This window comes from Sapajus apella, unplaced genomic scaffold (assembly GCF_009761245.1).
Source record: "Sapajus apella isolate SASKATOON/1434 unplaced genomic scaffold, GSC_monkey_1.0 scaffold48, whole genome shotgun sequence".
NCBI classification, from domain to species: Eukaryota; Metazoa; Chordata; class Mammalia; order Primates; family Cebidae; genus Sapajus; species Sapajus apella.
This window is the reverse complement of record NW_022436988.1, coordinates 17,140,474-17,166,601: the sequence shown is the minus strand read 5'-3', so window position 1 is coordinate 17,166,601 and position 26,128 is coordinate 17,140,474. Positions and strand designations below refer to the sequence as shown.

Genomic DNA, 26,128 nt, shown 5'->3' with positions numbered 1-26,128 from the left:
TGAATCTATAATTATTTCAAAACAATTAAAACAAACACGCAACACTGACAATAAAAAAGTAAAGACTGGGCCGGGCAAAGTGGCTCCTGCCTGTAATCCCAGCACTTTGAGGGGCCGAGGCAGGTGGCTCACTTGAGGTCAGGAGTTCAAGACCAGCCTGGCCAACGTGGTGAAACCCAGTCTGTCTCTAATAAAAAATACAAAAAATAGCTGGGTGTGGTGGTATGTGCCTGTAATCCCAGCTACTTAGAGATTGAGGCAAGAGAATCACTTGAACTCGGGAAGTGGTGGTTGCAATAAGCCGAGATCATGTCACTGCACTCCAGCTTGGATACGGAGTGAGACTCGGTCTCAAAAAAAAAAAAAAAAGTAAACACTGAAGTCAGATTCCAAACTAACTGGAATGTAAATTTTATACCTTGTCCTTGTCCTTATTATGTATGAAAAATGACCATTGTACTCTCCTGGTGGAGAATTCTCTATTTCTCAGGAATGGCTTACACATGGCTGCAAAGAGTGCTATGTACTATTTCTTCCCTTTTTGGAGCACATGTGCAGTCCATCATCACGCTGCTTCCCAAGAAGTTAAATCAAAGACTTTGGAAGGACTCTGCTTTGTCTTTATCAAGGTTCTGCTAGAATCTGGGAATCACGGATTCTAAAATAACAGTAAGAGAGCTGTAGGGTTTTTTACCTTTTTTCTTTTTTTTTAACCGATTCCTTCTTGGTTCAAGGAAAAAAAAAACCTTGTTGGCACTTACATGGTGGTTTTCAGAAAAACTTCAAGTAAAGATGCATTCAATGTTTGTTATCACCGAAAGTGTGAAAACAAAATGACTTAGAATTGATGTTTGTTTATTCAATTAAATGCAGTTCCTTATGTTCAAGTTAGGCTTTTGTTTCTGTAGTAGCCAGTCAAATGTTTCTGCAGTTTCTGCAGCTTGCTAGCTAGGCTGGAGAAGGCACTGAACATTTAAATAATTCAGAGAGCTTCTTTGTGTCTGGGTTCTCCCTTTGTTACATGCCTACCCAAAATAAGGATATTTGACCTATTAATACATAAAACTAACAAAAGACTTATATGGGAATTGGATGGTGGCAATTGCTTAATAAGTTGAGAATGGTGAACTTTTACAATGGCAAACACTTGTTTAAAGAGACACATGTTCTCACTCAGATATTGTCAGTGGAAGTATAAATTGGTATAATTTTCTTTGGAGGGGATGTTGGCAGTAAGGACCCAAAGTCAGGAAAATATTTATATCCTTTGACCCAGTAGTAATTCAATTTCTGGGAATTTATCCAGAACAAATAATTTAAAAGAAGACATAAGCTATGTTGCAAAGATGTTCCTAATAGAACTTTATATAATAATAACATAACCTAAATGCAAAATAACAAAGGAATGTTTAAGTTACAGATTTTCAACCCAATGGAATATTATATGGCTATGAAAAATGATAAACATGACATGTACCAAACGTAAAGGTGTTTATAAAACAATTAGAAAATCTTCAAAGCATTTTGTAGGAAGACAGGCATGTATGGATTATCCTCTACAGAAGACAAATTCTAAAGTACTTAATGAAGGTGAAAAGTCACATTCTTGGATTTATATAATAGATTTATAGCAAAATGCAAAGAAATACAGTAACTCTAAGATGACAGTGGGAAAATTTAAACTTGTAGAGTCTTTCTAAATTTTCAAGTTGTCTTCTGAGAAAAGACAAAATATGTATTCAGTGCTGTTAACTGACTACACATACAAAGCAGCAAGCTGTCTTTGAACACTCTGAATATAATCACTGGTATGCTTAAGAGCACAAAATGATTCTCAAGGGTTGCTAATGAGCTGTAAACTGCCAGCATTTTGCATGAAGAATCTCTTGGGAGGAAGAAAGTTATTTTGGAATAAAATTAAAAAAAAAAATCACAGAAGTCCAGATTTGGCCACCCTCAAATGCCCTTCAGGGACAGAGCGCTCAAAACTCCCTCCTATAAAAGCTAAAGGAGGGCAAGTGATGATCCAGCCTTTCATGTCTGCTTCCAGTGGAGAAAGTTGGTACTTACAGTTAAACACAATCAGCACAATTTAATTTACAGTTAAATCCCAGGTGCTTAATTCAGCCGGTTAATTCACCAGCACTGAATGGCTGATTCATTAGGTTCTGAGGCTGTGTCAGGTTTCTTTGGCCACAGGCTGGCTCCATTCCTCAAGGCTGGGAACAGAGCAAAAGCACTAAGGCAAAGTCCCAGACTGCTTCCAACTTTCCCAGGAGCAGGGGAGCACTTGGAGATTTGGATTTGAATGGGATATCCTAGTAGGTTGCATACTGTGGAAAAAGGAGGATTTATGGGAAGATGAAATGTCAGAGGGCAGGTATGTTAGGCAGAGAAAGTCAGTCTGCCAGTTGGAAAACAGGGTTTGCCTGGATCAACCACACTGAGTTAAACACACACACACCTGTGTGTGCACACACACAAAGGCTGTTGTTCCAAAGGCATCAGGACTGAGGGTGACATTTTCTTTCTTTTTTTTCTTTTGAGACAGAGTTTTGCTCTTGTTGCCCAGGCTGGAGTGCAATGGTACAATCTTGGCTCAACGTAACCTCTGCCCCCCAGGTTCAAGCGATTCTCCTGCTTCAGCCTCCTGAGTAGCTGGGATTACAGACATGCGCCACCATGCCTGCCTAATTTTGTATTTTTAGAAGAGATGGGGTTTCTCCATGTTGGTCAGGCTCTGGTCTTGAACTTCTCACCTCAGGTGATTTACCCGTCTCGGCCTCCCAAAGTGCTGGAATTACAGGCAATAGCCAGTTTGCCCGGCCTGAGGGTGACGTTTTTGTTTTTCTTCTTTTCCTTTCTTTCTTTTTTTTTTTTTTTTTTTAGAGATGGGATTTCACCATGTTGCCCAGGCTGCTCTCAAACTTCTGGACTCAAGTGAACCTGTCTCAGCCTCCCGGAGTGCTGGTTTTATAGGCATGAGCCACTGCACCCGGCTGAGGGTGATAGCTTCATAGAGGGATATTTCACGACAGGGTTGGAGGATGGTTGCATGATTATTCTGAACTTGAGAGGCCAAGATGCAGCTGGAGGTCAGAGGCAAGAAACCCCAAGTAGAATGTAATGAAGGAAATAAGGACGTTTTAGAAAAGAATGTGGGTGTTTGGAAATCTAAGGAGTAACGCTCAAATGAGATAATGCCTTGATGAAAAGCTGTAGTAGGAAATCGGGGGTGACACAAACATATATATGTATTTTTAACATCAGGCATCCAAATATTTAACCATCCATATAGCTTGGTCACAGCAATAAACACCCCAGCCTGGCTGTACCCAAGTTCACCGGCTGAAAGCCGGCCAGCAACAATGCGTGGAAAGTTTGTGTGTTTTGAAAAAAGAAGTAAAAGGCGGGGTGGGGGTGGTAATGGTGAAGCTGGAGCTACAAAAGCAAGCATATTTTTGTTAATTGGAGCGATGCAATATGATTTTAGGAAAATTTTCAGTGTAGAAAGCCAAATGATGGTGTGCTGTTCTATGAAGCTGTGTGTCTGATCCAATCAGAGATTAGAACATAGGATGTGGATATTGACATGATTCAAGAGGAGAGAACAGAGTGAGAGCACGTGCTGTTTTAGCAGGAGACTAACGAGCAGGGTGCTAGAAAGTATTTCTGACTGCATATGGTGGCTCACACCTGTAATTCTAGCACTTTGAGAGGCTGAGTCAAGATGATCACTTGAGTCTGGGAGTTGAAGATCAGCCTGGGTAACATAGTTTAACCCATCTCTACAAAAAATAAAAAATTAGCTTGGTGGGGTGGTGTGCCTCTGTAGTCCCAGCTAATCTGGAGCCTGAGGTAGGAGGATAGCTTGAGTCTGGGAGGTCAAGGCTTCAGTGGGCCGTGATCATCACACCACTGCACTCCTGCTTGGGTAACAGAGCAAGACTCAAAAAAAAAAAAAAAAAAAAGGAAAGAAAGTAAGTTTCTGTCCTCAGACTACTCATCTGCAGAGAACTCTTCTGTGCACAGGAGTTATTTGAGATGTAGAAACCACATCAGAGTGATTTCAGCTCACCTTAAAAATGGGCCCAACTAGTGTCCCACTGGGATGGTGGTCTACCAATTCCCCTGGGGTGGGTAGCTTCACATTTGAGAAGGGGAAACCAAACCCCTGGTGGATGCATGCATGATTCTATATTTGCATCCCACTGGGTTATCGATTTACCTTGGATTTTTTGTTTTGTTTTGTTTTTTAAGACGGAGTTTCACTCTTGTTGCCCAGGCTGTAGTGCAGTGGCATGATGGCTCACTGCAACCTTCACCTCCCAGGTTCAAGCGATTCTCCTGCCTCAGCCTCCCAAGTTGCTGGGATTACAGGCACGCACTACCACACCTGGCTAATTTTTGTATTTTTAGTAGAGATGGGTTTCACCATGTTGGTCAGGCTGGTCTCGAACTCCTGACCTCAGGTGATCTGCCTGACTCAGCCTCCCAATGTGCTGGGATTACAGGCGTGAGCCACCGTGTCTGGCTGGGGGTTTTATTTTTTTGAGACAGGACCTTGCTCTGTCACACCCAGGCTGGACAGCACTGGTGCGATCTGGGCTCACTGCAAAGTCCACCTCCGGGGTTCAAGTGATTCTCATGCGTGCCACCATGCCTGGCTAATTTTTGTATTTTAGTAAAGATGGGGTTTTGCCATGTTGGCCTGGCTGGCCACCTTGTGCACTTTTTGACTGGATAATTAATGCAGACACTTAGGCTTTTTTTAAACCAAGAGTCCTGAAGGTGCCACATGCCTACTAGCAGGCAAGGCCGCAAAATGACCTATACCTATACAGATCATCTGTAATGATCAACTTTTGTTTGCTTTGCTTATAGTCTATAGCGCTGTGTATCCCAACATGTTGTCCTTTAGCAGTGGCAGTGGTATGTGGATGGGAAAAAATCCACAGAGGAAAAGAAACAAGCCCATCAACCCAAGTGAACAATTGCTAACATTCCCTCCAGAACAGCTGAAGGAGAGGGAGAGAGAGAGAGAGAGAGGAAGCTACACTTAGAAAGAAGATTGCTTCGTATTTTATTTACAACAGAATGTAAGAAAAAGTAAGTTATTAACAATAATAAATAGGGAGAAAAACGCAGAACAGCCACAAAATGACACAGAAGGATGGCATATGTGAGGATCAACTTTTGTTTGCTTTGCTTATAGTTTGTAACGCTGTGTATGCCAACACCTGGTCCTTCAGCAGTGGCAGTGGTATGTGGATTAATTTAACCAGTCAAGATCCCAGCTTGAGTGTAAACACTAAAAATGACACTTGACGCTGCATGTGAAGGGTATAGGTACAACAGCAACTCAAAGAACCTCTTCTGGGTGATACATAGAAACTGAAGGGGCATTTGCAGTAAAACAGACATGCTTTCAGTTTAAAGCAAAAACATCAAGAGGCTTATCCTAAAGGACTTGTTAATTTAACAACAAAATTACAATTATTAATGGCATCTGAAAATTTCCCAACATATTCATGTTCCCTTATTACACTAACGCCTAAAAGCTTAAACACTTATATTTCAAATGCAAACGGATTGTTTCGAAGGTAGAACACAAAATCCAATGTTTTGCCTCAGCATGCCAACACTGTGCTATTGTGTACACTTCAGTTTCAGCAAGGATGAATAGTTTAAAATAGTTTATTTATAATCAGATTGCAGTCACTGGACAGACTTTTTTTTAAATCTCAAGAACTATGGCTCAGATGACAGACTGTCTCCTAGCCTACTGAGTCAGATGATCAGAAAGTACTAAAACTATTTGGACAATTCCTCTCTATTGGATTATCTGATTACACATTATATGTAGAGTCAGTTATACACTGGCCCTTCTTAAAATTCCTGTTGACCTAAGCCAGCCAATGACCTATTTATTACCTTGTTGTCTCTGAGCCATAAAGAGATGCCAAAGAAAGAATTTAAAAATACACATAAATACATTAGCCCTGAAACTTTTGCAGAGAATGATTTATCGAGATGTGTCAGAATCTATTCTCTTAGTTCACTGTTGATCAGTGTCTTGAAAGAAAACCACAGTAACTTTTGCAGGTACTGTAAAGTGCATAATATACCCACAACTGTGCTACTTAGAGATTTATTTTCAGGACCAACATCATGGCTAATAAATACTTCCAAATAAATTAAAATCATTGTCCCCACACACAGATGCAAAACTGTAACAGAAGGCTTGATAAATCGGTTCACCAACAAACCCATATTGTCTGAGTTACAACGGTGGTAACTAAAATGTCACAGGCTTCCTTCGTTGTTATTCTTTTCCTTTGCTTTGTCTTGCAACATCCCAAAGTGAGAAAATGAAATGATCTTCAGAGGTGATTTCTAACAAAGCTTATGTGTTAAAAACACCAAGATCTTCTCATCCCAGGAAAGCACAGCTAAAGCAAGAATGCTGTGTGCTTGGGCCAACAAAATGCACAGGGGCATTTCACATTTGAAATCCTCCCAGAGTAATGAAATTTACAGTCATTTTGATGAACTCCACTAACTTCAGAGATGGAGATGGTGAACATGTGATTATCTATGGATTATTTATTTAAAATCGGCTACCAGAGACTTAAAACCAGGGTGTCTGATTTACTCTACTATATATATATTTATATATATATATATACACAGGTATAATACAATTTTGGTGAAGAAAGTTGAAGGTTTCCACATCGCAGACAGAGGCACTGAGTTAAGGATTCTATTTCCCCCCAAACATGCTTAGCAAATTCAAGTTTCTGCTTTTTTTTTCTTCTAATTTCCATCATGCAGCCATTTGACTTCCATCCTTATAAGAATTATTAATGTTCTGTATATATACATCCATGGCAGGCTTGTATTCCACAATAACAAATTCATGTATAGAGGAAGTGAAATGATACTTGAAAACCAAGATATATCAAATATTGAAAGTCATTTATGCCTTTTGATGACTGGGTTAAATATGCAAAGCAGCTAAAGGAATATCTGCACTCCCCAGCCCCTTTTTAATGCACACAAAGCACATGGAGACAGAAAAACTGAACATACTTTAAGAGCACACACATTTTTTTGGCTAAGAATCACACTATCATGGTAGCTTTGCAACTGATGTCTGTGGTATCACACTGGTTATAAAAGAAATGAGACTCACAAAAGGAAATTAGACCTTAGCTTCCTAAAGCGTATAGAATTGTTGACCTTGACAGCAGAAGCTACTTTATAAAAAGGGAAAATAGCAATGATATGAATGGAAAAACTAGGTGCCAGATGTGGTAACAACCTGCAGAAAATAAATACATTCTATGTGAAAATAATGACCCCACCCCGCCTTGATTTCAGCTTGCAAATGGTAAGCAAATACATATATGATTTCAGTGTCTTCTGAAAGTAGGATTTTGCTTTCTAAAGCAAAACTTTTTCATTAAGTACTACTGTGGGGAGGGAGGAATTGAGAAGTCCAAGGGGTTTGATAAAAGATTAAGTTTTCCCACAAGCAAAAATCATGCTTCCATACCATGCATAGAAAGTGTCTTATTAAGATACTATCATTCTTAGGGAAGAGATACACTGTTGAGCTAAGCTATTTGTAATGGGTTTCCTTTGAGTTCTAGGTTTATTTTTTTTTAAGCTAAATATCAACCTATAGATAAAGAAATGATCTTGATAGTCTGACCTATGACTTAGAAAACTTTGGTGCTGGGCTCATGGGGCCAGCGCCTGCACCTTGGGAGAGTGTATCGACCTGAAAGACACAACTCACAGTGCTGAGCACTGAGAGGGAAGCAGGCAGGGTCCACTGGCAGAGAGGCTGTGTGAGAGAAGCACAATATGCTCCTTGGTCTCTTTTGTTTCCTTTGGGATCTGTGTTTTGGGAAGGTCCCTTTCCTGAGGTTAGAGGTTATGATCAGGAAGGCTAGCTGGGGCACGGGCCTTGGAGTTGTCCAATTACCTTCTTCTTTTCCTCTCTCGGAGGACAAAAGTCAATGTTGAGATTCTGCCTGCCCTCCCGTCTGTGTTTAAAGGCAGTGAGGTGCAAAGGTGACAGATTTCTCTCTTTAGAGCAAAGGAGATTTGTCTTTCTGCCACTTCGATGAGTGATCTTGCCTCCTGTCAACCTGGATTCTAATCTTGCATTACCACTAGTTGAAGAAAGGAAAGCTAGGCAGAAGGGAATTTATTTTAGCTCCTCTTTTTACTCTACAAATAGGAGTCAGCAATTCCGCTCATTCTCTCCTCTTACTTGACAGTAGTTACTTGATGTCTGTGAGTTCCCAATATTTGTATTTCAAGCAAGGAGTAAGAGAATGACAGTCTTTCCTAAGGTCTGGTGGTAGGGGTAGGCAATCTGTTCCAGGGAATTCTGGATGTTACTAAAACAAGGAAGGGGATGGGAGACAGTTCTCTTCTTAATGGTTCATGCACCAGACATTCTGATAGTGTTAAAGCCCAGTTAGCTTACTCTGCCCTTGAACTTCTTTGAGTGGGCAGATAGTAAATTAATTCTATTCAATTAATTGCAAATTCTGAGAATCTTAATGGATGACGGAAGCTGACAAGTCAAGGTTTATTGGTACCTGTAGAGAAAAAAGCTGTTGCCTCACCTGGACCTCTTGGTTCCTAAACTGAACCATTCCAAAATCAGTTATGGTCACATTCATCCATGCAATTCTTAAGGATTTCTGAGGCCACAAGGGCACAAAGGGGAAAGTTATTAAAAGACGGAAACAAGTAGAATCTTTATTAAATTCCGTGGAAGGTATAAATGAGTTATTATTAATTGCACTTGGAGCCTCTATAGCTTGATGATTAAAATTTTCAAAAGTTTAAAGAGTTAATTAGGCCCCAAATCCTGAGTCAGACTAAAACAAAATAGGAATCTCAGTAACTATTGGTATTCAAGTATTGGTAATCAGCAGTTCAAAATTTAGCAATTAAGCATGTTACGCCTGAGAGTATTTTGGAGAATTTTAGATTTGATGAGAGGAAACTGACTTCACTATTTCCTACCATACCTTGTAACAAAGTGGTGCAAAGTTTTCATTCATTTATCCTTGAAGTCCATGCCAACCTCATCAAATGCCAATAACAAGGCTTCCTCTCTGGCTTACAGCTGTGGTTACAGAAGATTCCTTCTGTCCTTTGCAGGTCTTACATCTTACATCTAATATGATGCTGTGTGGCATACTTAGGTAATCATACTCTATGTGAAGTTACTGAATCACATGCACACTGAGCGGTCGAAGGAACATGTTTGAGTGACAAAGCAGTCTTTTTCTCTATTGGAAAATTCTTAAAAAAAAAAAAAAAAACGAAAATATAAAACCCCATGAGATATTTCTATAAAGTTACTCTGATTTGGGCCGACATGGCTTATCTGAAGAGTGCATGCCAGGTAAATTCAAGGTGGCTTTTTTCTCAAGGTCTGGAAGCGTGAGAGTTTCTGGGGCAGACTTTTTCCGGGGCCGATCTTTGGGAACGGACAGAAATTCGGGTGCATCTGTGGAGAGAGGGGTGGATGGAGCACTAGAAGGCGCACTGCGGACAGAGGAAGGCAGCAGGGGGATGCTGGAGATAGAAATTGCCGGTGGGAAAATGCCAATTTTCTTGTTGGTGGCTTCCTGAGTGGCTCGTTCAAATTCTCGGACTTCATCCATTGTCATGTCTTCAAGGAGAAAAACAGAAAGAACAACCAGCAGTTATTTACAACAGATGCAAATGGATCCATCACTACCCTTGTTTTTACAGGAGCTGTGAGATCCCTATCACAAAAGGGCCTCTCTCAATCATACACCCAAAGTATCACTGAAAGACCGAACCCCCAATTTTTTCTTATCAGAAGCTACATCCTGAAAACAATATTCCTTTATGAATATCCATTTGAGATTTTCCAAAGTACTCTTCAGTGAATTTTAAGTATTCTCAATAAGGACTTAACAGTAGAGTACAGAACTAGATGGGGAAAATGTGTGCCTGTGTGTGTGTGTGTGTGCGCGCGCACACACACACACATGTGCATCTGTGCTGTTGTGAGTACGGTGTGGGGTATTTGGAGCTATAATTAACTGGTCATCTTTTCCATAAAGAGAAGGCAATTAAAACAATTGAAGACCCTGAAATAATACATATTATTGTCATTATTGTCAACTTTAGATCGTGAAAGAATAAGCATACCTTTATAGGGTAAACGGGTAAATCATCAGGATTTTTCAATATACTGTCTTCTTTTTTTTTTTTTTTTCTGAGACAGGATCTCATTGCATCACCCAGGCTGGAGTGCCATGGTGCGATCATGACTCACTGCAGTGTCGACCTCCTGGGCTTGAGCGATCCTCCTGCCTTAGGCCCCCATGAGGCTGAAACCACAGGTGTATGCCCCAATGCCTGGTTTAATTTTTTGTGTTTTCTGTAGAGACAGGGTCTCGCTATGTTGCCTAGTCTGGTCTCGAGCTCCTCAGTTCAAGTGATCCACCTGCTTAGGCCTCCCAAAGTGTTGGGATTACAGGCGTGAGCCACTGTATTCAGGCCAACACGCTATCTTCTTAATCAATACATATATGTTTTTATTCTGAGGGGCCACAGAGATGCTATTGTTTCTGTTTTCCTGACTGTGTATCGATCCTAAGAAGGTTCAGAGGTTGTGTTTTAATAAATTCAGCTTCAAAAACACAGAAATCAACAATATCACCACACCCTGCTAATCATTCCAAAGCTGAGAAAATAAAACCATGTCTTGAGGAAACGTAAAAAGAATAGAGAATGAAAAGAGAGAATCGTTTAATGGTGAGGACCACTGTTAATAATCATTGTCGGATAATGTAGGTTTTCCCAATACCTGAAATGTTCTTATTAAGTGAGAAAGTAAAAACGGTATTTAAAAAATGTAAATCTTTCCCTACTGTGTTTAATGTATTATATATACTTACATCTGAGATATGTTGAAAATACATCACTGTGTAAAAATACAGTTCCTTAGTTCTTTCTCGGGGTGTACTTGCTCTTTATGGCTTGATAGCTCTTCTCTCACACTCAGGAACTCTATTATTACCATTATAATTAATTTTTGTTATTCTGGCTATCCCTGATATCCTTTGCCAGTTTTATTTGCTGGGAACAGGGAAAACAGGTTACTGGGCTTATTAAAGACTGAGTCAAGGCTCAAGGCTTATCCTTGAGAAAAATGTGAAATCTACTGCCCGTAGATTTTCTATGCCTATTTTGGCCTCCCAGAGACCCATTTTTCATTCTTTCTTGCCCACTGCCATGTACTTAGCAGTTGAAACTTCATTATAATGATAATACTGCATGAATAACCAGCATGAAACAATATAGCCACTTTGGAAATACTGAGTATGTAATGAATAGTCATAACACATAAAAGGTTAATCCTTAGATCTTTTTTTTTTTTTTTTGGAAACAGAGTTTTACTCTTTTTGCTCAGGCTGGAGTGCAATGGCATGATCTCAGCCCACTGCAACTCTGCCTCCCGGGTTCAAGTGATTCTCCTGCCTCAGCTTCCTGAGTAGCTGGAATTACAGGCGTCTTCCACCATGCCTGGCTAATTTTTGTATTATTAGTAGGGATGGGGTTTCACCATGTTGGCCAGGCTGGTCTCAAACACCTGACCTCAGGTGATCTGCCTGCCTCGGCCTCTCAGAGTGCTGGGATTACAGGCGTGAGCCACTGCGCCTGGCCTAATCCTTAGGTCTTATAACATCTGAGCAAACCAGAGTACTTGTCACAAAATGAAATCCTTAAGAGGATTTCCTGGGAAGAATTATTAAATTTTTTTGAAAGGGAAAGTTTTTACAAAGGAAATAAATCATTATGACTGTGTGAATAGGATATAAAATTCAGAATACATCAAGAAAAATTGCACCTGCAAACTTACCAATTTTTAAGAATATGAAGACTATTAAATGAGCTAAGATGTGACATTAAGATTATATAAAAGAGGCATTTATTTAACAGTAAAGTTGAGACTAAGAGACATTTTAGTGAATCAGAGTATGCTGTTTTTACTATGATAAATGGATATTATCTTTGAAAAGGCAGACTTTCTTAATCAAGTGGCTGAATGCATTGCTCTACTCCACATAGCCGGCAGGGGGCAGAAATAATCTAAAGCACAGAATTTTGATTTTCCACTGCCAGAGGCTCTTAGAAGGTCCTTTCCTTGAAGGCTTTGAACCTGCTCAATTGAAAAGGAGACTTATTTCCTTACTGCTGTGTTCATGGATGTTAATTTTGCCTAATTTCAATCTAATTTGTCCCTGCACGGGTTGATGATCTAAAATCCATTTAGCACCCATGCCGTTTTTATTTGTGACAAACAACCGCCTCCTGATTTTCACCGTTTTTCATTATGATACAGGAGAAAGACTATGGCAAACTAAATGAGCTCCAATTTAATGGAATTCCAAAGGATAATGGAAATGTCATAGCATTCAAAATAACCACTTTGTGTGACTTCTCAGGAGGCAGGCATCTTTCACCCTGAAGTCACGGCAACAGCGCTGAGGTGTGGCCAGGTATTACATGGGCTTTCCCAGGGGGAGAACCATCCTGCGTTATCATTGTCCACGTAGTAAGTGGACTTTAATTACGAAGTCATAATCACAGTCAAACTGAAAGAAAGCCAAGCAAAGGGCCTTAAGCTGTGAGCCTTCAGGACTTAGATAAGGCTTGAGACATCTGGTGTCCCCTCTTTTCCTGTGCTTCCATTGTCTGGTCATATTTATAGTGAATGACTTTCAGAGTGGTTGAGGGGGACAGGGGTCCAACATTTCTAAAAGAAAAGGTAATTGAAAGTGATCGAAATTCAAGGAGTTTCCTTAAAGAGAACTTCTAGGGGGAAGTCCTACTGGAATTGGTCTGTGCGTAAACAGGAAACACCTCTTGTTCTAACAGGTCCCTGCAAATCCAATCACCGCATGCAAAACGGGAGGAGAGTTGGGGCCCTCGAAACCTCAAGGGCAAATCACATGCAACCAACTGCAGTGCATGAGCCTTGCAGGGCACATTCCAAAGACATGCTCTAAAAATGTCACTAAAAATTTCCAAAATGCAATCAGAAGGTCTCCACAGTTCTAAAGATCCATTTATGACAACAGCCACATCTAAATTTCCTAGAACTACAGCACTGATTTTTTTTTTTTTTAAATACCTACTATGTATTATTCTGGAGACTGGGCTAATGGACATGAGGACTCAAGGTGGAAACCAAAGAGATCACAGCTCACTGAAGAGAAATGATTTGATGCAATAAATGATTGGATGATTACACTTTTCTTTGTTATCTCTGTTTCCCCTTTATTAGCATGAATGATTGAGAGATTCCGATACTTAAAATGCTGGCGTACAAGATACAGTCAGCTCTCAATTTCCAGTGTGCAGTGAAATAACTGAGGGTCTCTGAGGCTTATCCTAAGTCCCAGGGATCAGCTCAGCACATCCCCAGCTCACACCCCTTCGCTGCTCAGCCTGTGTGTCTGCACAGACTGCAGCCCATCTTGAGATTATCCTAAGTAAAAAGGAACTGATTGGGTAAAACAGCTATAAAGAGCCACAGAAAGCTTTTCAAAGCAAATGTAAAGAAACCTAAAATAGCTGATGAGCCAGAAGCCCTCCCCTGAATGAATAAGTGAGTGTTAGCTATGTTTTTAAAAGTTACTGACATGTTATTCTAGTTTACATATGACATCCATTCTCACTCCTCTGCTCTTTTATGGTGCACGCCGTTTTACTCGTCCCACAAAAAATGTTTCCACTCTCCATGTTCTTGGTCTTATGACCGAAATAACCTCCACGTCAAGCAACTTTAAAGGATCGAAATGTCTGGCAGAGAGAGGTGACACTGCCCAATTTAGATCCAGCTCCGGTTCTGCAGCAACAGGCCCCGGGTGACGACATGTTTCTGTGGAAGGCTGGGAACTGGGGATTTGCAGTATTTCCAAGATCAGTTTACATGTGCATTTGTGAAAGGGTGGGCAACATGTTTTAAAAATTCTACGTACACTTGTTTGGGTATGACTCTCTATGTCATCCACAGGGGAGGAATGCTGATTGCAAACTTTTATGTTGGTTTGTTCATGCATGTTTTTCTCGTATTCTCGAACATCATCCATTGTCATATCTGAAAGAGGTCAAGACGTTGGCAACTTCCGTTATTAAAGGCAAACTTTCAATGGGGAGACTTTAGGGAAAGATGGTAGCTTAGCAGTAACCAAAGAGGTTTAAAAAAGCAGAGACTTATCTAACTTTATGATGAGTAAGTCATAAAGTTAGCTAAACCAACCAAAGTGGGAGTGAGGGCAAGGAAGTTAAGTCAAAATAGTCTTAGAACAGAGAAGAGTGGAAATTGTTTAGGGTGACTCTTGTAAAGTGAGCTAGGTGGGTAGAAGATATTAGCGTGTGGGCAGTGCCATAGCCTGAGATCTCCTAAAGCATTTTTAGAAGATCCCATTGAGGACAGAGGCTCAGTTTTGCTTGGTTTAATACTTACCTTCCATATAGCTTTCAAAATACATTTAGAGATTGTTTAAATCAATGCATTCGACAACATAAAGGACACTTTCATTGCTGTCACAGGAGGCAGGATGTAGAAGGCAAGGCAGTGATATTCACTGCTACCACTGAGATTTGGTGCAATTTGCCCACAGATGTAAATTTGCACAGAATGCATGGCATCAGAGAGTGCAGGTCTATACTGAACTTCCAGTCTAGCCTAACAGCTTGAAGATGGCTGGCACTACTTCCACCCACACTGACCTAAAAATAAAATGGCACATGACATGATTTTTGGCCCAAGTCTGCAATTTTTCAGGATAATGATCTCTTAATCCAGTAGTTCTCAACGGGGGACAATTTTGTGACATTTTTGGTTGTTAGAACCAGGGAAGGGGTGCTACTGGGATCCAGTGGGCAGATGCCAGGGGCACTGTGGAGCATTCTACAATGCACAGGACCCCCAGCTCCCAACAAAAAATGTGGTCCAAAATGTCCATAGTACCAAAGTTGAGAAACCCTGTCTTAACCCAACTGATAACGATTTTAAGGCCAGGCATGGTGGCTCATGCGTACAATCCCAGCACTTTGGGAAGCTGAGGCAGGTGAATCAGTTGAAGTCAGGAGTTTGAGACCAGCCTGGTCAACATGGTGAAACCCTGTCTCTACTGAAAACACAAAAATTAGCTGGATGTGGTGGTGGGCACCTGTAATCCCAGCTACACAGGAGGCTGAGGCAGGAGAATCACTAGAACCCAGGAGGCACAGGTTGCAGTGAGCCAAGATTGCACCACTGCACTCCAGCCTGGGCGACAGAGCGAGACCCTGTCTCAAAAACAAAACAAAACAAAAACTTAAATAAGGAACTCATCTAGCTTCGGTATGTGAAATACATAAAAATGAAATTTAAATACTTCTGGCATTTTATCCCCCACCCCTACCCCACTGCTTGGTTATTTTACATTTTATCAGCAGTATTCCCAGGTAGGCATTCCTCTGTTACTTTCTTGGCAGAACTTAACTTCATGCCTCTTTACCACTGATGGTATGCTGAACAGTGCTTACTCGGCCACCCTGACCACTAATTGGCTTAGTGGGGATTTAGAGTGGGCATTCACAGCTGGAATTTCTCCTCAAGTATTTTCTGCATCATGTGGTTTGGTGTCTTTTTATATCAATCCATGGGTCATGTGAGGCTCTCTTCATCTCCAAAGGGCAGATCTGCCAGGAGTTTATGATTTAATTCACTGCGGTCTGGGACCAAGATGGTGTGTGCCTCTGAATCCAGACCTGGACTATTTTATGCAGCAGATGATTCCCAGGTATACCTGGAAATCCTCAATCAAAAATGTGGTCCATAAGCAATGGAAGTATCAAGAACGCTAAGCAGCAGCTTGGCCAAGCAAGGAGCATGCTTTTCTTTTAGAAAATTGAGGTAACCATGCTGCTTTATGATGAGAACGAATGCATCTTAGTTAATAATCACAATACATTCTTTCAGTACAATCACTCTACTTTCAATGGCTGCTTATCAACATTTCTTAAACACAAATATATCTGAAATAAATATTAGACGATCATTTTTAGCTACGAGTTGAAAATCTAAAGAAGTTTCTCTCTACATATGTCATTAGGGCTGCCCCCGACCACCCCAACAGGCATGACAATAATTTGGAAAAGAAAAGCCAAGGAGTTATAGCTTTTTTTGTTCTAGTGAATCCCAACAGAAATCATACTTTATCTTTAATTAGCTCAATGTCAAGATAGGGGCTTAAACTTGGTGACTATGGACTTTCAAAGATGTATCAATTTTATGAATGTGAAAAAGGGTTTAACAACAAAGATTTTCATTTCTGCCTTGTTCATAATAATGAAAAATTGAAAACAACCCAGGGGACTGAGAACACTATGCAATCATTACAAATTAAGTAGAAGAATAGTTAATACTAGAGAGATATCCTTGATCTATTGTTAAATAAAAAATAGGAGGTAAAAAAAAAACTACATAGGATATGAAATTAATTTAGTCAGAAAACCATTATCTACATTAAAAAAAAAACACTGAAAGGATATATTTCAACATGTTAAAAGTGATTATTTTGAAGAGTTAGAATTACAGGTAATTTTCTACAAAAATTAGCTGGGCATGGTGGTGCGTGCCTGTCATCTCAGCTACTTGGGAGGCTGAGGTAGGAGAATTGCTTGACCCTGGGAGGCGGAGGTTGCAGTGAGCTGAGATTGTGCCACTGCACTCCAGCCTGGGTGACAGAGTGAGACTCTGTCTCAAAAAAAAAAATAATAATAATTATAGGTAATTTTCATTTCCTTCTTTTTGCTTATGGACATTTTTGAAAATTTCTACATCATATATGCATTGCTTGTGTAAAAGAAAAAAAAATCTTTAAAAATCTATTATTTTGGGCTGGGCATGGTGGCTCATGCCTGTAATCTCAGCACTTTGGGAGGTTGAGGTGGGCGGATCACCTGGGGCCAGGAGTTAGAGATCAGCCTGGCCAACATGGTGAAACCCTATTCTACTAAAAATAGGAAAATTAACCAGGCGTGGTGGCACACCTCTGTAACCCTGGCTACTGGGGAGGCTGAGGCACGAGAATTGCTTGAACCCAAGAGGTGGAAGCTGCAGTGAGCTAAGATCATGCCACCACACTCCAGCCTGAGCGACAGAGCAAGACCGTCTCAAAAACAAACAAAAAAAAAACGATTACTTTGGATGATTATGAGATGGATACCATCAATTTGGAATTGTTAAGGAAAAGATACTTTCCAGAATTTTTTTTTTTTTTTTTTTGAGACGGAGTTTCACTCATGTTACCCAGGCTGGAGTGCAATGGCATGATCTCGGCTCACCGCAACCTCCGCCTCCTGGGTTCAGGCAATTCTCCTGCCTCAGCCTCCTGAGTAGCTGGGATTACAGGCACGCACCACCATGCCCAGCTAATTTTTTGTATTTTTAGTAGAGACGGGGTTTCACCATGTTGACCAGGATGGTCTCGATCTCGACCTCGTGATCCACCCGCCTCAGCCTCCCAAAGTGCTGGGATTACAGGCTTGAGCCACCGCGCCCGGCCACTTTCCAGAATTTCTGAAACATAATTCCCTGTTGTTGTTTTTTAAGACAGAGTGTCACTCTGTTGCCCAGGCTAGAGTGCACTGGTATAATCTCAGCTCACTGCAACCTCCGCCACCTAGGTTCAAGGGATTCTCCCGCTGGAGCCTCCCGAGTAGCTGGGATTACTGGTGTGCGTCACCATGCCTGGCTAATTTACGTATTTTCAGTAGAGATGGGGTGTCACCATGTTGGTCAGGCTGGTCGTGAACTCCTGACCTCAAGTGATCTGCCTGCCTTGGCCTCCCAAAGTGCTGGGATTACAGGTGTGAGCCACCAACGTGCCCAGCCCTCCCTTATTATTTTTTTAAAGAAAGAGTTAAAAAACTAAATTTCAGAAAATTCTATAAAAGAAAATCTCCCAATTTGGCCACATAGGAATGAACATTCCTCGTAGAGTTGCTCTCTAAAAGATGGTGATAATTCGGTCCCTGCTGTGCTGAAGCAAAATATGTTTGTCTAAATCCTGAAATATCCTTACAGACTATAAATGTGTATGAACATGATGTAAATATTTTCAGTATTTCTCAGTAATTTATGGAAATCCTAATCAAGGGAAAATGCTCCAGTTCAGGTTAGCTGGTGAAATGCACTGTCCAGCTTTTGCAACATATGTGACCTCAAAATCTATATAGAAATCAATGTTTTAGGAAATTCAATTACATGTGCCCAAGGACAGGGTATACAGTAATGATGATTCATGTTCATTACTGATTGATTTTCAACGATCAGAGTGACTTCTAACAATTTAGGTTCAGACTTCTTTGCTTCCAGCAAACAAATGTTTATATGTATCAAACTCTTAATTAAAGGAAGCCTATGTCAATTATTCTGCAAATACATTGGTAAACAATCAGCTCTTAACTTATAGATTGTGAAAGGTCATAATTTACTCTTCCTAAATAAGGTTTCCTACATAAAGACTCCTTAAGCCAGCAATACAGGGATAATTGCCTAATTTAAGAGAATATTGGAACTGGTAGAGTATTTCTTCTGATAAAGAAAGTACATCCTAATATCTTTGAGACTTTGCTATCGGAGGTTAAACAGCCTTGGGAAGTATTTCTGGGGCCACAAATGCCCTGCTCACTGTATTTCAGTGGGACATTTCCTTTCCTTGCCCTCTGGAGAGGCTGTTTCTTTCCTTCTCTTTTGTGCTCTCTTTCAGGTGAGGCGAGAACAGATCCCAGACTCCTATCTCAGGATGTGAGGTCATATTGAGTGGGGCCTGAGTACAACGTTCTTCTCTACCGGTGATGGGCTGAGGCCAAAATCTCCTCCTCAACCATCAGCTCCACTTTGGCAAAGAGGCTCTGTTCTCCGGGGATTTGTTAATTGATAATTGTGTTAGTAAACATTTACACTGAGACTAATTTTTAGCTTTTATGAACACCGCCACACAGAATAGCTTTGTACATGTTGTACATGTATTCATGAGCACATTTATATTTCTTTTTCTTTTCTTTTCTTTTTGAGACAGAGTTTCACTTTTGCAGCCCAGGCTGGTGTGATCTTGGCTCACTGCAACCTCTGCCTCCAGGGTTCAAGTGATTCTCCTGCCCCAGCCTCCCAAGTAGCTGGGATTCCAGGTGCCTGCCACCACGCCTGGCTAATTTTTTATATTTTTAGTAGAGACAGTTTCACCATGTTGGCCAGGCTGGTCTTGAACTCCTGAACTCAGGTGATCCACCTGCCTCAGCATCCCAAAATGCTAGGATTACCGGTGTGAGCCACAGCGCCAGGCCTCTTTTTTTCTTTTCTGAGACAGAGTCTCATTCTGTTTCCCAGGCTGGAGTGCAGTGGTGCCATCTCAGCTCACTGCAACCTCTGCCTCTGGGTTCAAGTGATTCTCCTGCCTCACCCTTCTGAGTAGCTGGGATTATAGGCACGTGCCTCCACGCCCAGCTAACTTTTTGGTATTTTTAGTAGAGATGGGGTTTCTCCATTTTGGCCAGGCTGGTCTCGAATTCCTGGCCTCAAGTGATCTGCCCACCTTGGCCTCCCAAAGTGCTGGGATTATCAGTGTGAACCACTGTCCCTGGCCTCATGTGTATTCCAGAATAAAATTCTGGAAGTGGATTGGCTGGGTTATGGGTTGTTTGTGCTTATCATTTCTATGGTATATTTTATAAAATCAGATTATCATTTTATATTGAAAACTGGATACAATCACTCTTACATTTTTGCTATCAGACAGGCAAACGGCCTAGCTTCTTGTTTTTCTCATTACATTTCTTGTGATTAGTAGGAAGTTTATTGGCCGTTTGCATTTCTTCTTCTATGATTTACTTATTCATGTCCTTTAACATTTTCCTGTTGAGTTATTGGATTTTTTTTTCTTTTTTCTTTTTTTTTGAGACAGGCTTTCACTCTGTCACCTAGGCTGGAGTGCAGTGGTGTGGCGAGGATTCACTGTAGCCTTGACATCCCAGACTCAAGTGATCCACTTCAGCCTCCCAAGCAGCTGGGCCTACAGGCACACGATCATGTCCAGCGAATTTTTAAATTTTTTGTAGAGATAGAGTCTCCTTATGTTGCCAGGGCTGGTCTCAAACTCCTGGGCTCGAGTGATCCTCCTACCTTGGCCTCCCAAAGTGCTGAGATTACAGGTGTGAGCTACCATACCTGGTCAATTTTTCAATGTATTGGACCTCTTTATATATTGTAGATTGTATTCCTGTTGACGACATATGGTGCAAATGTTTTCCCCTAGTCTTTTAGCTTCGTCGATGGTGGCAATTTTCTTTTGATCATTGTATTTTTAAAGAAAGGAGGTTGATTTCACAGGAAGTGGAGGCAAGATCATATGAAAAGGCCTTTAGGATGGAGGTCAGTTGAACATACGTGAAAACTACGAATGCCCCTGAACAAGGCATCTACAAGCGTGCATTTTCCTTCATTGTACCACACAGTTGCAGCAGCAAAATTTTAAAAAGGGGAGTCTTATGTTCTAACTCAATGACCTGTGCAATGGCACATCATATTTTATTTCCCCCTACAAACATTTCCCTTCGCTTTCAGGCTCCTTCACCAAAACAGAAGTCTCTTTTACATCGTTCTAAGTCAAAATCAAAGTCTTGAACAAGTAGTTGAGGCAGGGAGGCTCCAGAAATCGTAAATAAGAACGGACACTCATTTGGCTCCAGCAAAATGGTGGCCATCCTTTGAAAAAAGCCATTTTTTAAACCTTTTAAAATGATTATAAATTCAATACATGCTTCTTTCAAAAAGCTTAGGGAGACTCAATTTTTTTGCAGCAAAAGTAGCCAATCCTCAAGGCATGGTGTATACCTTTTCTACATAATTGAGACCAGTAAGATTTAGAGCTGTAATCTATAGTTGTGATTTTTCTTTTTTTGGAGATGCAGTTTCACTCTTGTCGCCCAACCTGGAGTGCAATGGCGCGATCTCAGCTCACTGCAACCTCTGCCTCCTGGGTTCAAGTGATTCTCCTGCCTCCGCCTCCTGAGTAGCTGGGGCTACAGGTGTCTACCATCATGCTGGCTAATTTTTGTATTTTCAGTAGAGATGGAGTTTCGCTACGTTGGCCAGGCTGGTCTTCAACTCCTGACCTCAGGTGATCTGCCTGCGTTGGCCTCCCAAAGCGGTGGGATTACAGGCGTGAGCCACCATGCCTGGCCTTACAGTTGTGACTTTTTTTTTTTTTTTTCCCTGTAGTTTTTAATTGGGAGCAGGGAGTAGGCAGGGGAAGGGTTCACAGGTTCCTCTGAAAATCTGATGGAAAGTTATAGATTCTCTCCCCAGCTAAACGAATATAAGCACACATACACATAAAATGTTGCACTGGAAAATGCTGGCTTGGTGAACTCAACCAGCGAATGTAACCCCTAGCAGGCTTATTTCTCCACCTTAATCTTGCTTCACTCATTGTTAGACCTGCTCTAGGGACTCCAGGCAGATTTCTAAGTCACTTTTATGAGGCAGTGTCATCTACGCCAGCCAGAACTCACCCTCCCTCATACTTTTTGGTTAGAGTCAGGTTTTCAAAGACATTCGTGAGGTTCAACTCAATCACAGGCTCCTTCTGGCAATGTTCTGTGTTCCTTTCTCAAAACACTGTCAGATTTGTAAAGCAAAACCATGCCTCTGTGAGGCTGGGCTGCCTATTTTTATCCACCTTCCCTCTTACCCCATCTCCTGAAATATGTTGTTGTTATTTCTCTGATTAGTGTTCTAGTCATGCAGAGAGACCCAGGGCTCGTGGATAAAGACCAATCAGGGCTTTGAAAGACACACTCAACTCCTCCAACATGGAAATGGTTACACTTTACAATGAACATGAGCAGAATCAAATCTCTTTAGGGAAACAGTTTCATGACAGCCAAATGCTGAAACTCAGAAGAGATACAAAATTAATCCTTGGCTGACAAATGATCACTACCCTCAACAATGTCCTTTTTTTCTTGCCTCTTAATTAAGCACTGGAGGTGGTGAGTCTAATTAGAGAGAAAGACATCTAGGGCTGCCCATGCGTCAGCGTGTACAGTTTGTGCACTGTATGAACACACAGCAGAGGAGGCCAATGGGGCTAAAATTCAGCCCCAAGTCCAGAGCACCTGCTGAGTCTGCCCAGAAGGGGCATCTTTTTCTAATTCATCTCACTAAAGGTGAGCTTTTTTCTAATTCTCACAAGGAATCAGAGTTGTAAGAATTTGGGTTCCTGCAATCATCTTTTTACTTAGTTTTTGTTTTTTAGAGACAAAGACTTGCTCTGTTGCCCAGACTGGAGTGTGGTTGATCCTGTAGAGAGCTATGATTCTCTAGTTAACCTATTTGGATTGAATGAATTAAGCTGTCCTTACAGCCCAATGTCTTAGTCTGGTTTACAGCCCATGCTATACGCCAGTGGTTTTTAAACGAGCCAGCAACATAACCATCTGGAAGGTCTGTTAAAACAATTGCTGGGCTAGACCCTCAGAGTTTCTGAGTCAGTAGGTTTGGGGAGGGGCCTGAGAATACGCATTTCTAACAAGCACCCAAGGGATGGTGATGTTGCCGGTCCAGGGACCTTACTTTGAGAACCAGTGCTAGAAGCTATAGCTATAGGCAAGGATTTATTTTGGACCTTTTCCACGTTTACTAATGAGAGCCTCACTGAGCCTGTCCAGATCAAATGAAAATAAGCCACTTCAGGTACCCCAGAATGGGGTGGAAAGATAATGCTGGTGGGCGCTTAGCCTGGGTACCAGTGGCACACATGGCCCACAGTTCCCAGAATTACTTTGAATACAGGACTGAGAAGGCACTCTGTGGGCAGGAGCCATTTCCATTCATTTGATTCACTCAGTGTCTGCATCTATGTGATGAAGGAGCCACTGTTTGCCTGGTCAGCAGCTCAGCTGTGGGTGCTGATCCTTGCAGTAGCTTACATGAAATTAATGGTGTAGTTCTCAGACCCTTGCTGAGTGAAAAGGCGGCTTGTTTTGGTTGGGGTTGTGTCAGTGTATGCAGGGGGAGAGCCGCTATGGGGAGTGCAAGGCTTCCTAATGATCCACATTCACTAAGCCCACACTGTTTTGTGCTCAGGTAAGGAAAAGGCTTTTTGCACAATAGACTCCTTAGTTGTTAAATGCCTCTACTTCATGCATCCTAAGTAAATAAATGTTCTCGTGGAGATCTCCTGTCTCCTTTGATACATTATTCTAGCTTTGGGCTCCCGTTATAATCTGAGAATTCTTTCTTTTTCTTAAGAGATGTAGTCTTGCTCAGTCACCCAAGCTAGAGCACAGTGGTGCGATCATAGCTCACTGCAGCCTCCAGCTCCTGGGCTCAAGTGATCTTTTCACCTCAGTCTCCTGAGTAGCTAAGACTATAGGCATGCACCTGGCTAATTTTATTTATTTATTTTATAGAGATGAGGTCTTGCTATGTTGCCCATGCTGGTCTCAAATTCCTGGGCTCGAGTGATTCTCCATCTTAGGCCTCCCAAAGTGCTGGGATTACAGGCTACCGTGCCTGGAATAATTTTTTTTTCCCAATTTTTATTAGAAGTCCCTAAGTCTTTTCCTTGCCCTAGGCTCAGCTGAGATGGAAAAGTCAGGCTCCATCCCCTTCCTGGCCTTTCATTTAGTAGGTACCCACCCATATTGGGTTTTCTTCCTATATCCTTTCTCTAATCAAAGCCTCTTTACTACTCTGTCTTCTTGATCAGAGCCTGGCTATTCTTTTAGCTGAAAAGTCTTCAGTCTTCTTTGGCATTCTGGCAACAGAGAGTGCCCTGTCTGTTGGTTTTCAAAGTAGCAGATTTGTGGCCCTTCAGGTGCCTCTCCATTTGCTAAACTTCTAATCAGTTTGCACCTATGATTCTTTGTTTTTTTTTGAGAGGGAGTTTTGCTCTTGTTGCCCAAGCTGAAGTGCAATGGCGCGATCTCGGCTCACTGCAACCTCCGCCTCCTGGGTTCAAGCGATTCCCCTGCCTCAGCCTCCCGAGTAGCTGGGATTACAGGCATGTGCCACCACACCAGCTAATTTTTTAATATTTTTAGTAGAGATGGGGTTTTACCATGTTGGCCAGGCTAGTCTTGAACTTCTGACCTCAGGTGATTTCATGTAACTCGGCCTCCGAAAGTGCTGGGATTACAGGAGTGAGCCACGGTGCCCAGCCACACCTATAAGTCTTTAAATATCCTTTTGATATTCCCTTGGTGTTGGTAGCAAGGAAACCATGAGCTCTGAGGAGCACAAGCTGGGAGAGACCAGAAGTTCTTATCCTTTTTTGGGGTCTGTGCTTCCTCTGAGAATCGAAGAAAAGCTCCCCAGAAAAAAACAACCAGAAAGATTTATTTAAGGCTCAGAGGAAGTAATCACAGGAGACTCTCCTGCCTGCCTCACAAAAGACAACTAGAAATAGACAGGTCTCTGGGAGACTTCATGACAATGCGGCAAGCCAGTGCTTTTGCGGCATGAGCGCGGCATTCTGTGGGTGTGTGATAAGGGAGCGTAAATGATCTGCATTTGGACAAACCCAGGAAGGTGCATTTGCTCTTCAGAGGTGCAGATCTGGGAAAACTGCAAAAGGAAACAAAAAAACAAAAACCAACAACGAAAAAGAAAAGCCTGTAGTTTATAGAACCACGCCTTTTAAATGTGGCTCAGAAATAGCTAACGATATTAATCATAATCACTGTCTTGCCCCTTCCATCCAACGTGTCCTTTTACTTTGGTACCTTCTGCTAAGGGAAGGGAGGGAGTTGGTGGAACAATGACAGAAAAGGACCAAAATGCAGTCTAGGTTATACTCAGAATAAATTTAATGTGACTTAGGAAAAGGCCAAGGAGGAGGGCATTTCATTAGACAATCGACCTGAAAATCAGATCTAACCTAAGCCACCAGTGGGGCGTGTTCCTTTCTATTTATAGCCAAGGACAGTAGCCATCTGATGACTGATTCTGGGAGTGCAGAAAATTCATGTGGACAAGACAAGACTGCTGAGGACCTGGGAAGAACGGTCCATCCATCATGAATGAAGCTAACCTTGTTTTCATTTGCTGGAAATGTGTAGAACTTGTTTAACTCTTCCCAGATCATGAACAAAAAAGCCAGAACAGTCCGGGTGCGGTGGCTCACGCCTGTAATCCCAGCACTTTGGGGACTGAGGTGGGAGGATCACCTGAGGTTGGGAGTTTAAGACCAGCCTGACCAACATGGAGAGACCCCCGTCTCTACTAAAAATACAAAATTAGCCAGGTGTGGTGGCCATGCATGTATTCCTAGCTACTTGGGAGGCTGAGGCAGGAGAATCACTTGGACCTAGGAGGTGGAGGTTGCAGGGAGCCAAGATTGCACCATTGCACTCCAGCCTGGGCAACAAGAGTGAAACTCGATCTCAAAAAAAAAAAAGCCAGAACAATAGTTTCAATTAGGATGAACGGGGCACCTATGCCTCTGTCTGCCCTTGAATTCTTGCATAACCTGTATATATTTGGTGAGGGATAGTTTCAAGTGTTCTCTGAATCAAAGGACTGCTTTTACTTGACAGGATGCTTCAGAGAGCTTTGATCTTGAAGTTAGGGATAAATTAGGATGGGTTTGAAACGCATCTAACAGAGAATGATGGAGCCATGCGTATCAACTATGTAAGCATCAAACATCCTGAGGTTCCTACTTAGTCAATAATTCTGTAGTTATTTTAGAGCAAGCTTCTATAATTACATCTTCATTATGCCTGGCAGACAGGGCTATTTCCAACACAGGAAGCAGTGGCCTTGCCTTTGTTGTTGTCCTTCTAGGTAGCTGTTGAAGCCAAATGGACAGAAAGCCCAAGTCAACATGAAGTTGTTCTACAAGTTACTTTGGAGAAATTGACTTACCATACCACTCATCAACCCATGCAAAAGCCTGTCTATGTCCAATCAGCAGAATGTCTCGGACCACCTAAAAAGTAAAAGAAGGAGATTGAAATAATAGAATCTTTGATGAAAACTACCTGGAAG

At 41.6% G+C, this 26,128-nt stretch overlaps 1 protein-coding gene across 3 annotated transcripts in view; it reads right to left on the bottom strand.

Moving 5' to 3' along the window:
• Positions 1-5,064: 5,064 nt before the first annotated feature.
• PITPNC1 (phosphatidylinositol transfer protein cytoplasmic 1) overlaps positions 5,065-26,128 on the bottom strand; it is a 322,862-nt gene continuing 301,798 nt past the window's right edge. The window contains exons 8-10 of one of the 3 annotated variants that reach the window (XM_032241953.1): positions 26,006-26,069; positions 14,058-14,176; positions 5,067-9,706 (exon numbers count right to left, since the gene is read on the bottom strand). In XM_032241953.1, coding sequence (XP_032097844.1) covers positions 9,701-9,706; positions 14,058-14,176; positions 26,006-26,069 — 189 coding nt within the window. In that variant the 3' untranslated portion in view covers positions 5,067-9,700. Of the gene's footprint in view, positions 9,707-14,057; positions 14,177-26,005; positions 26,070-26,128 lie in introns of all 3 variants that reach the window. The other 2 variants (XM_032241952.1, XM_032241951.1) reach the window with 2 other exon arrangements.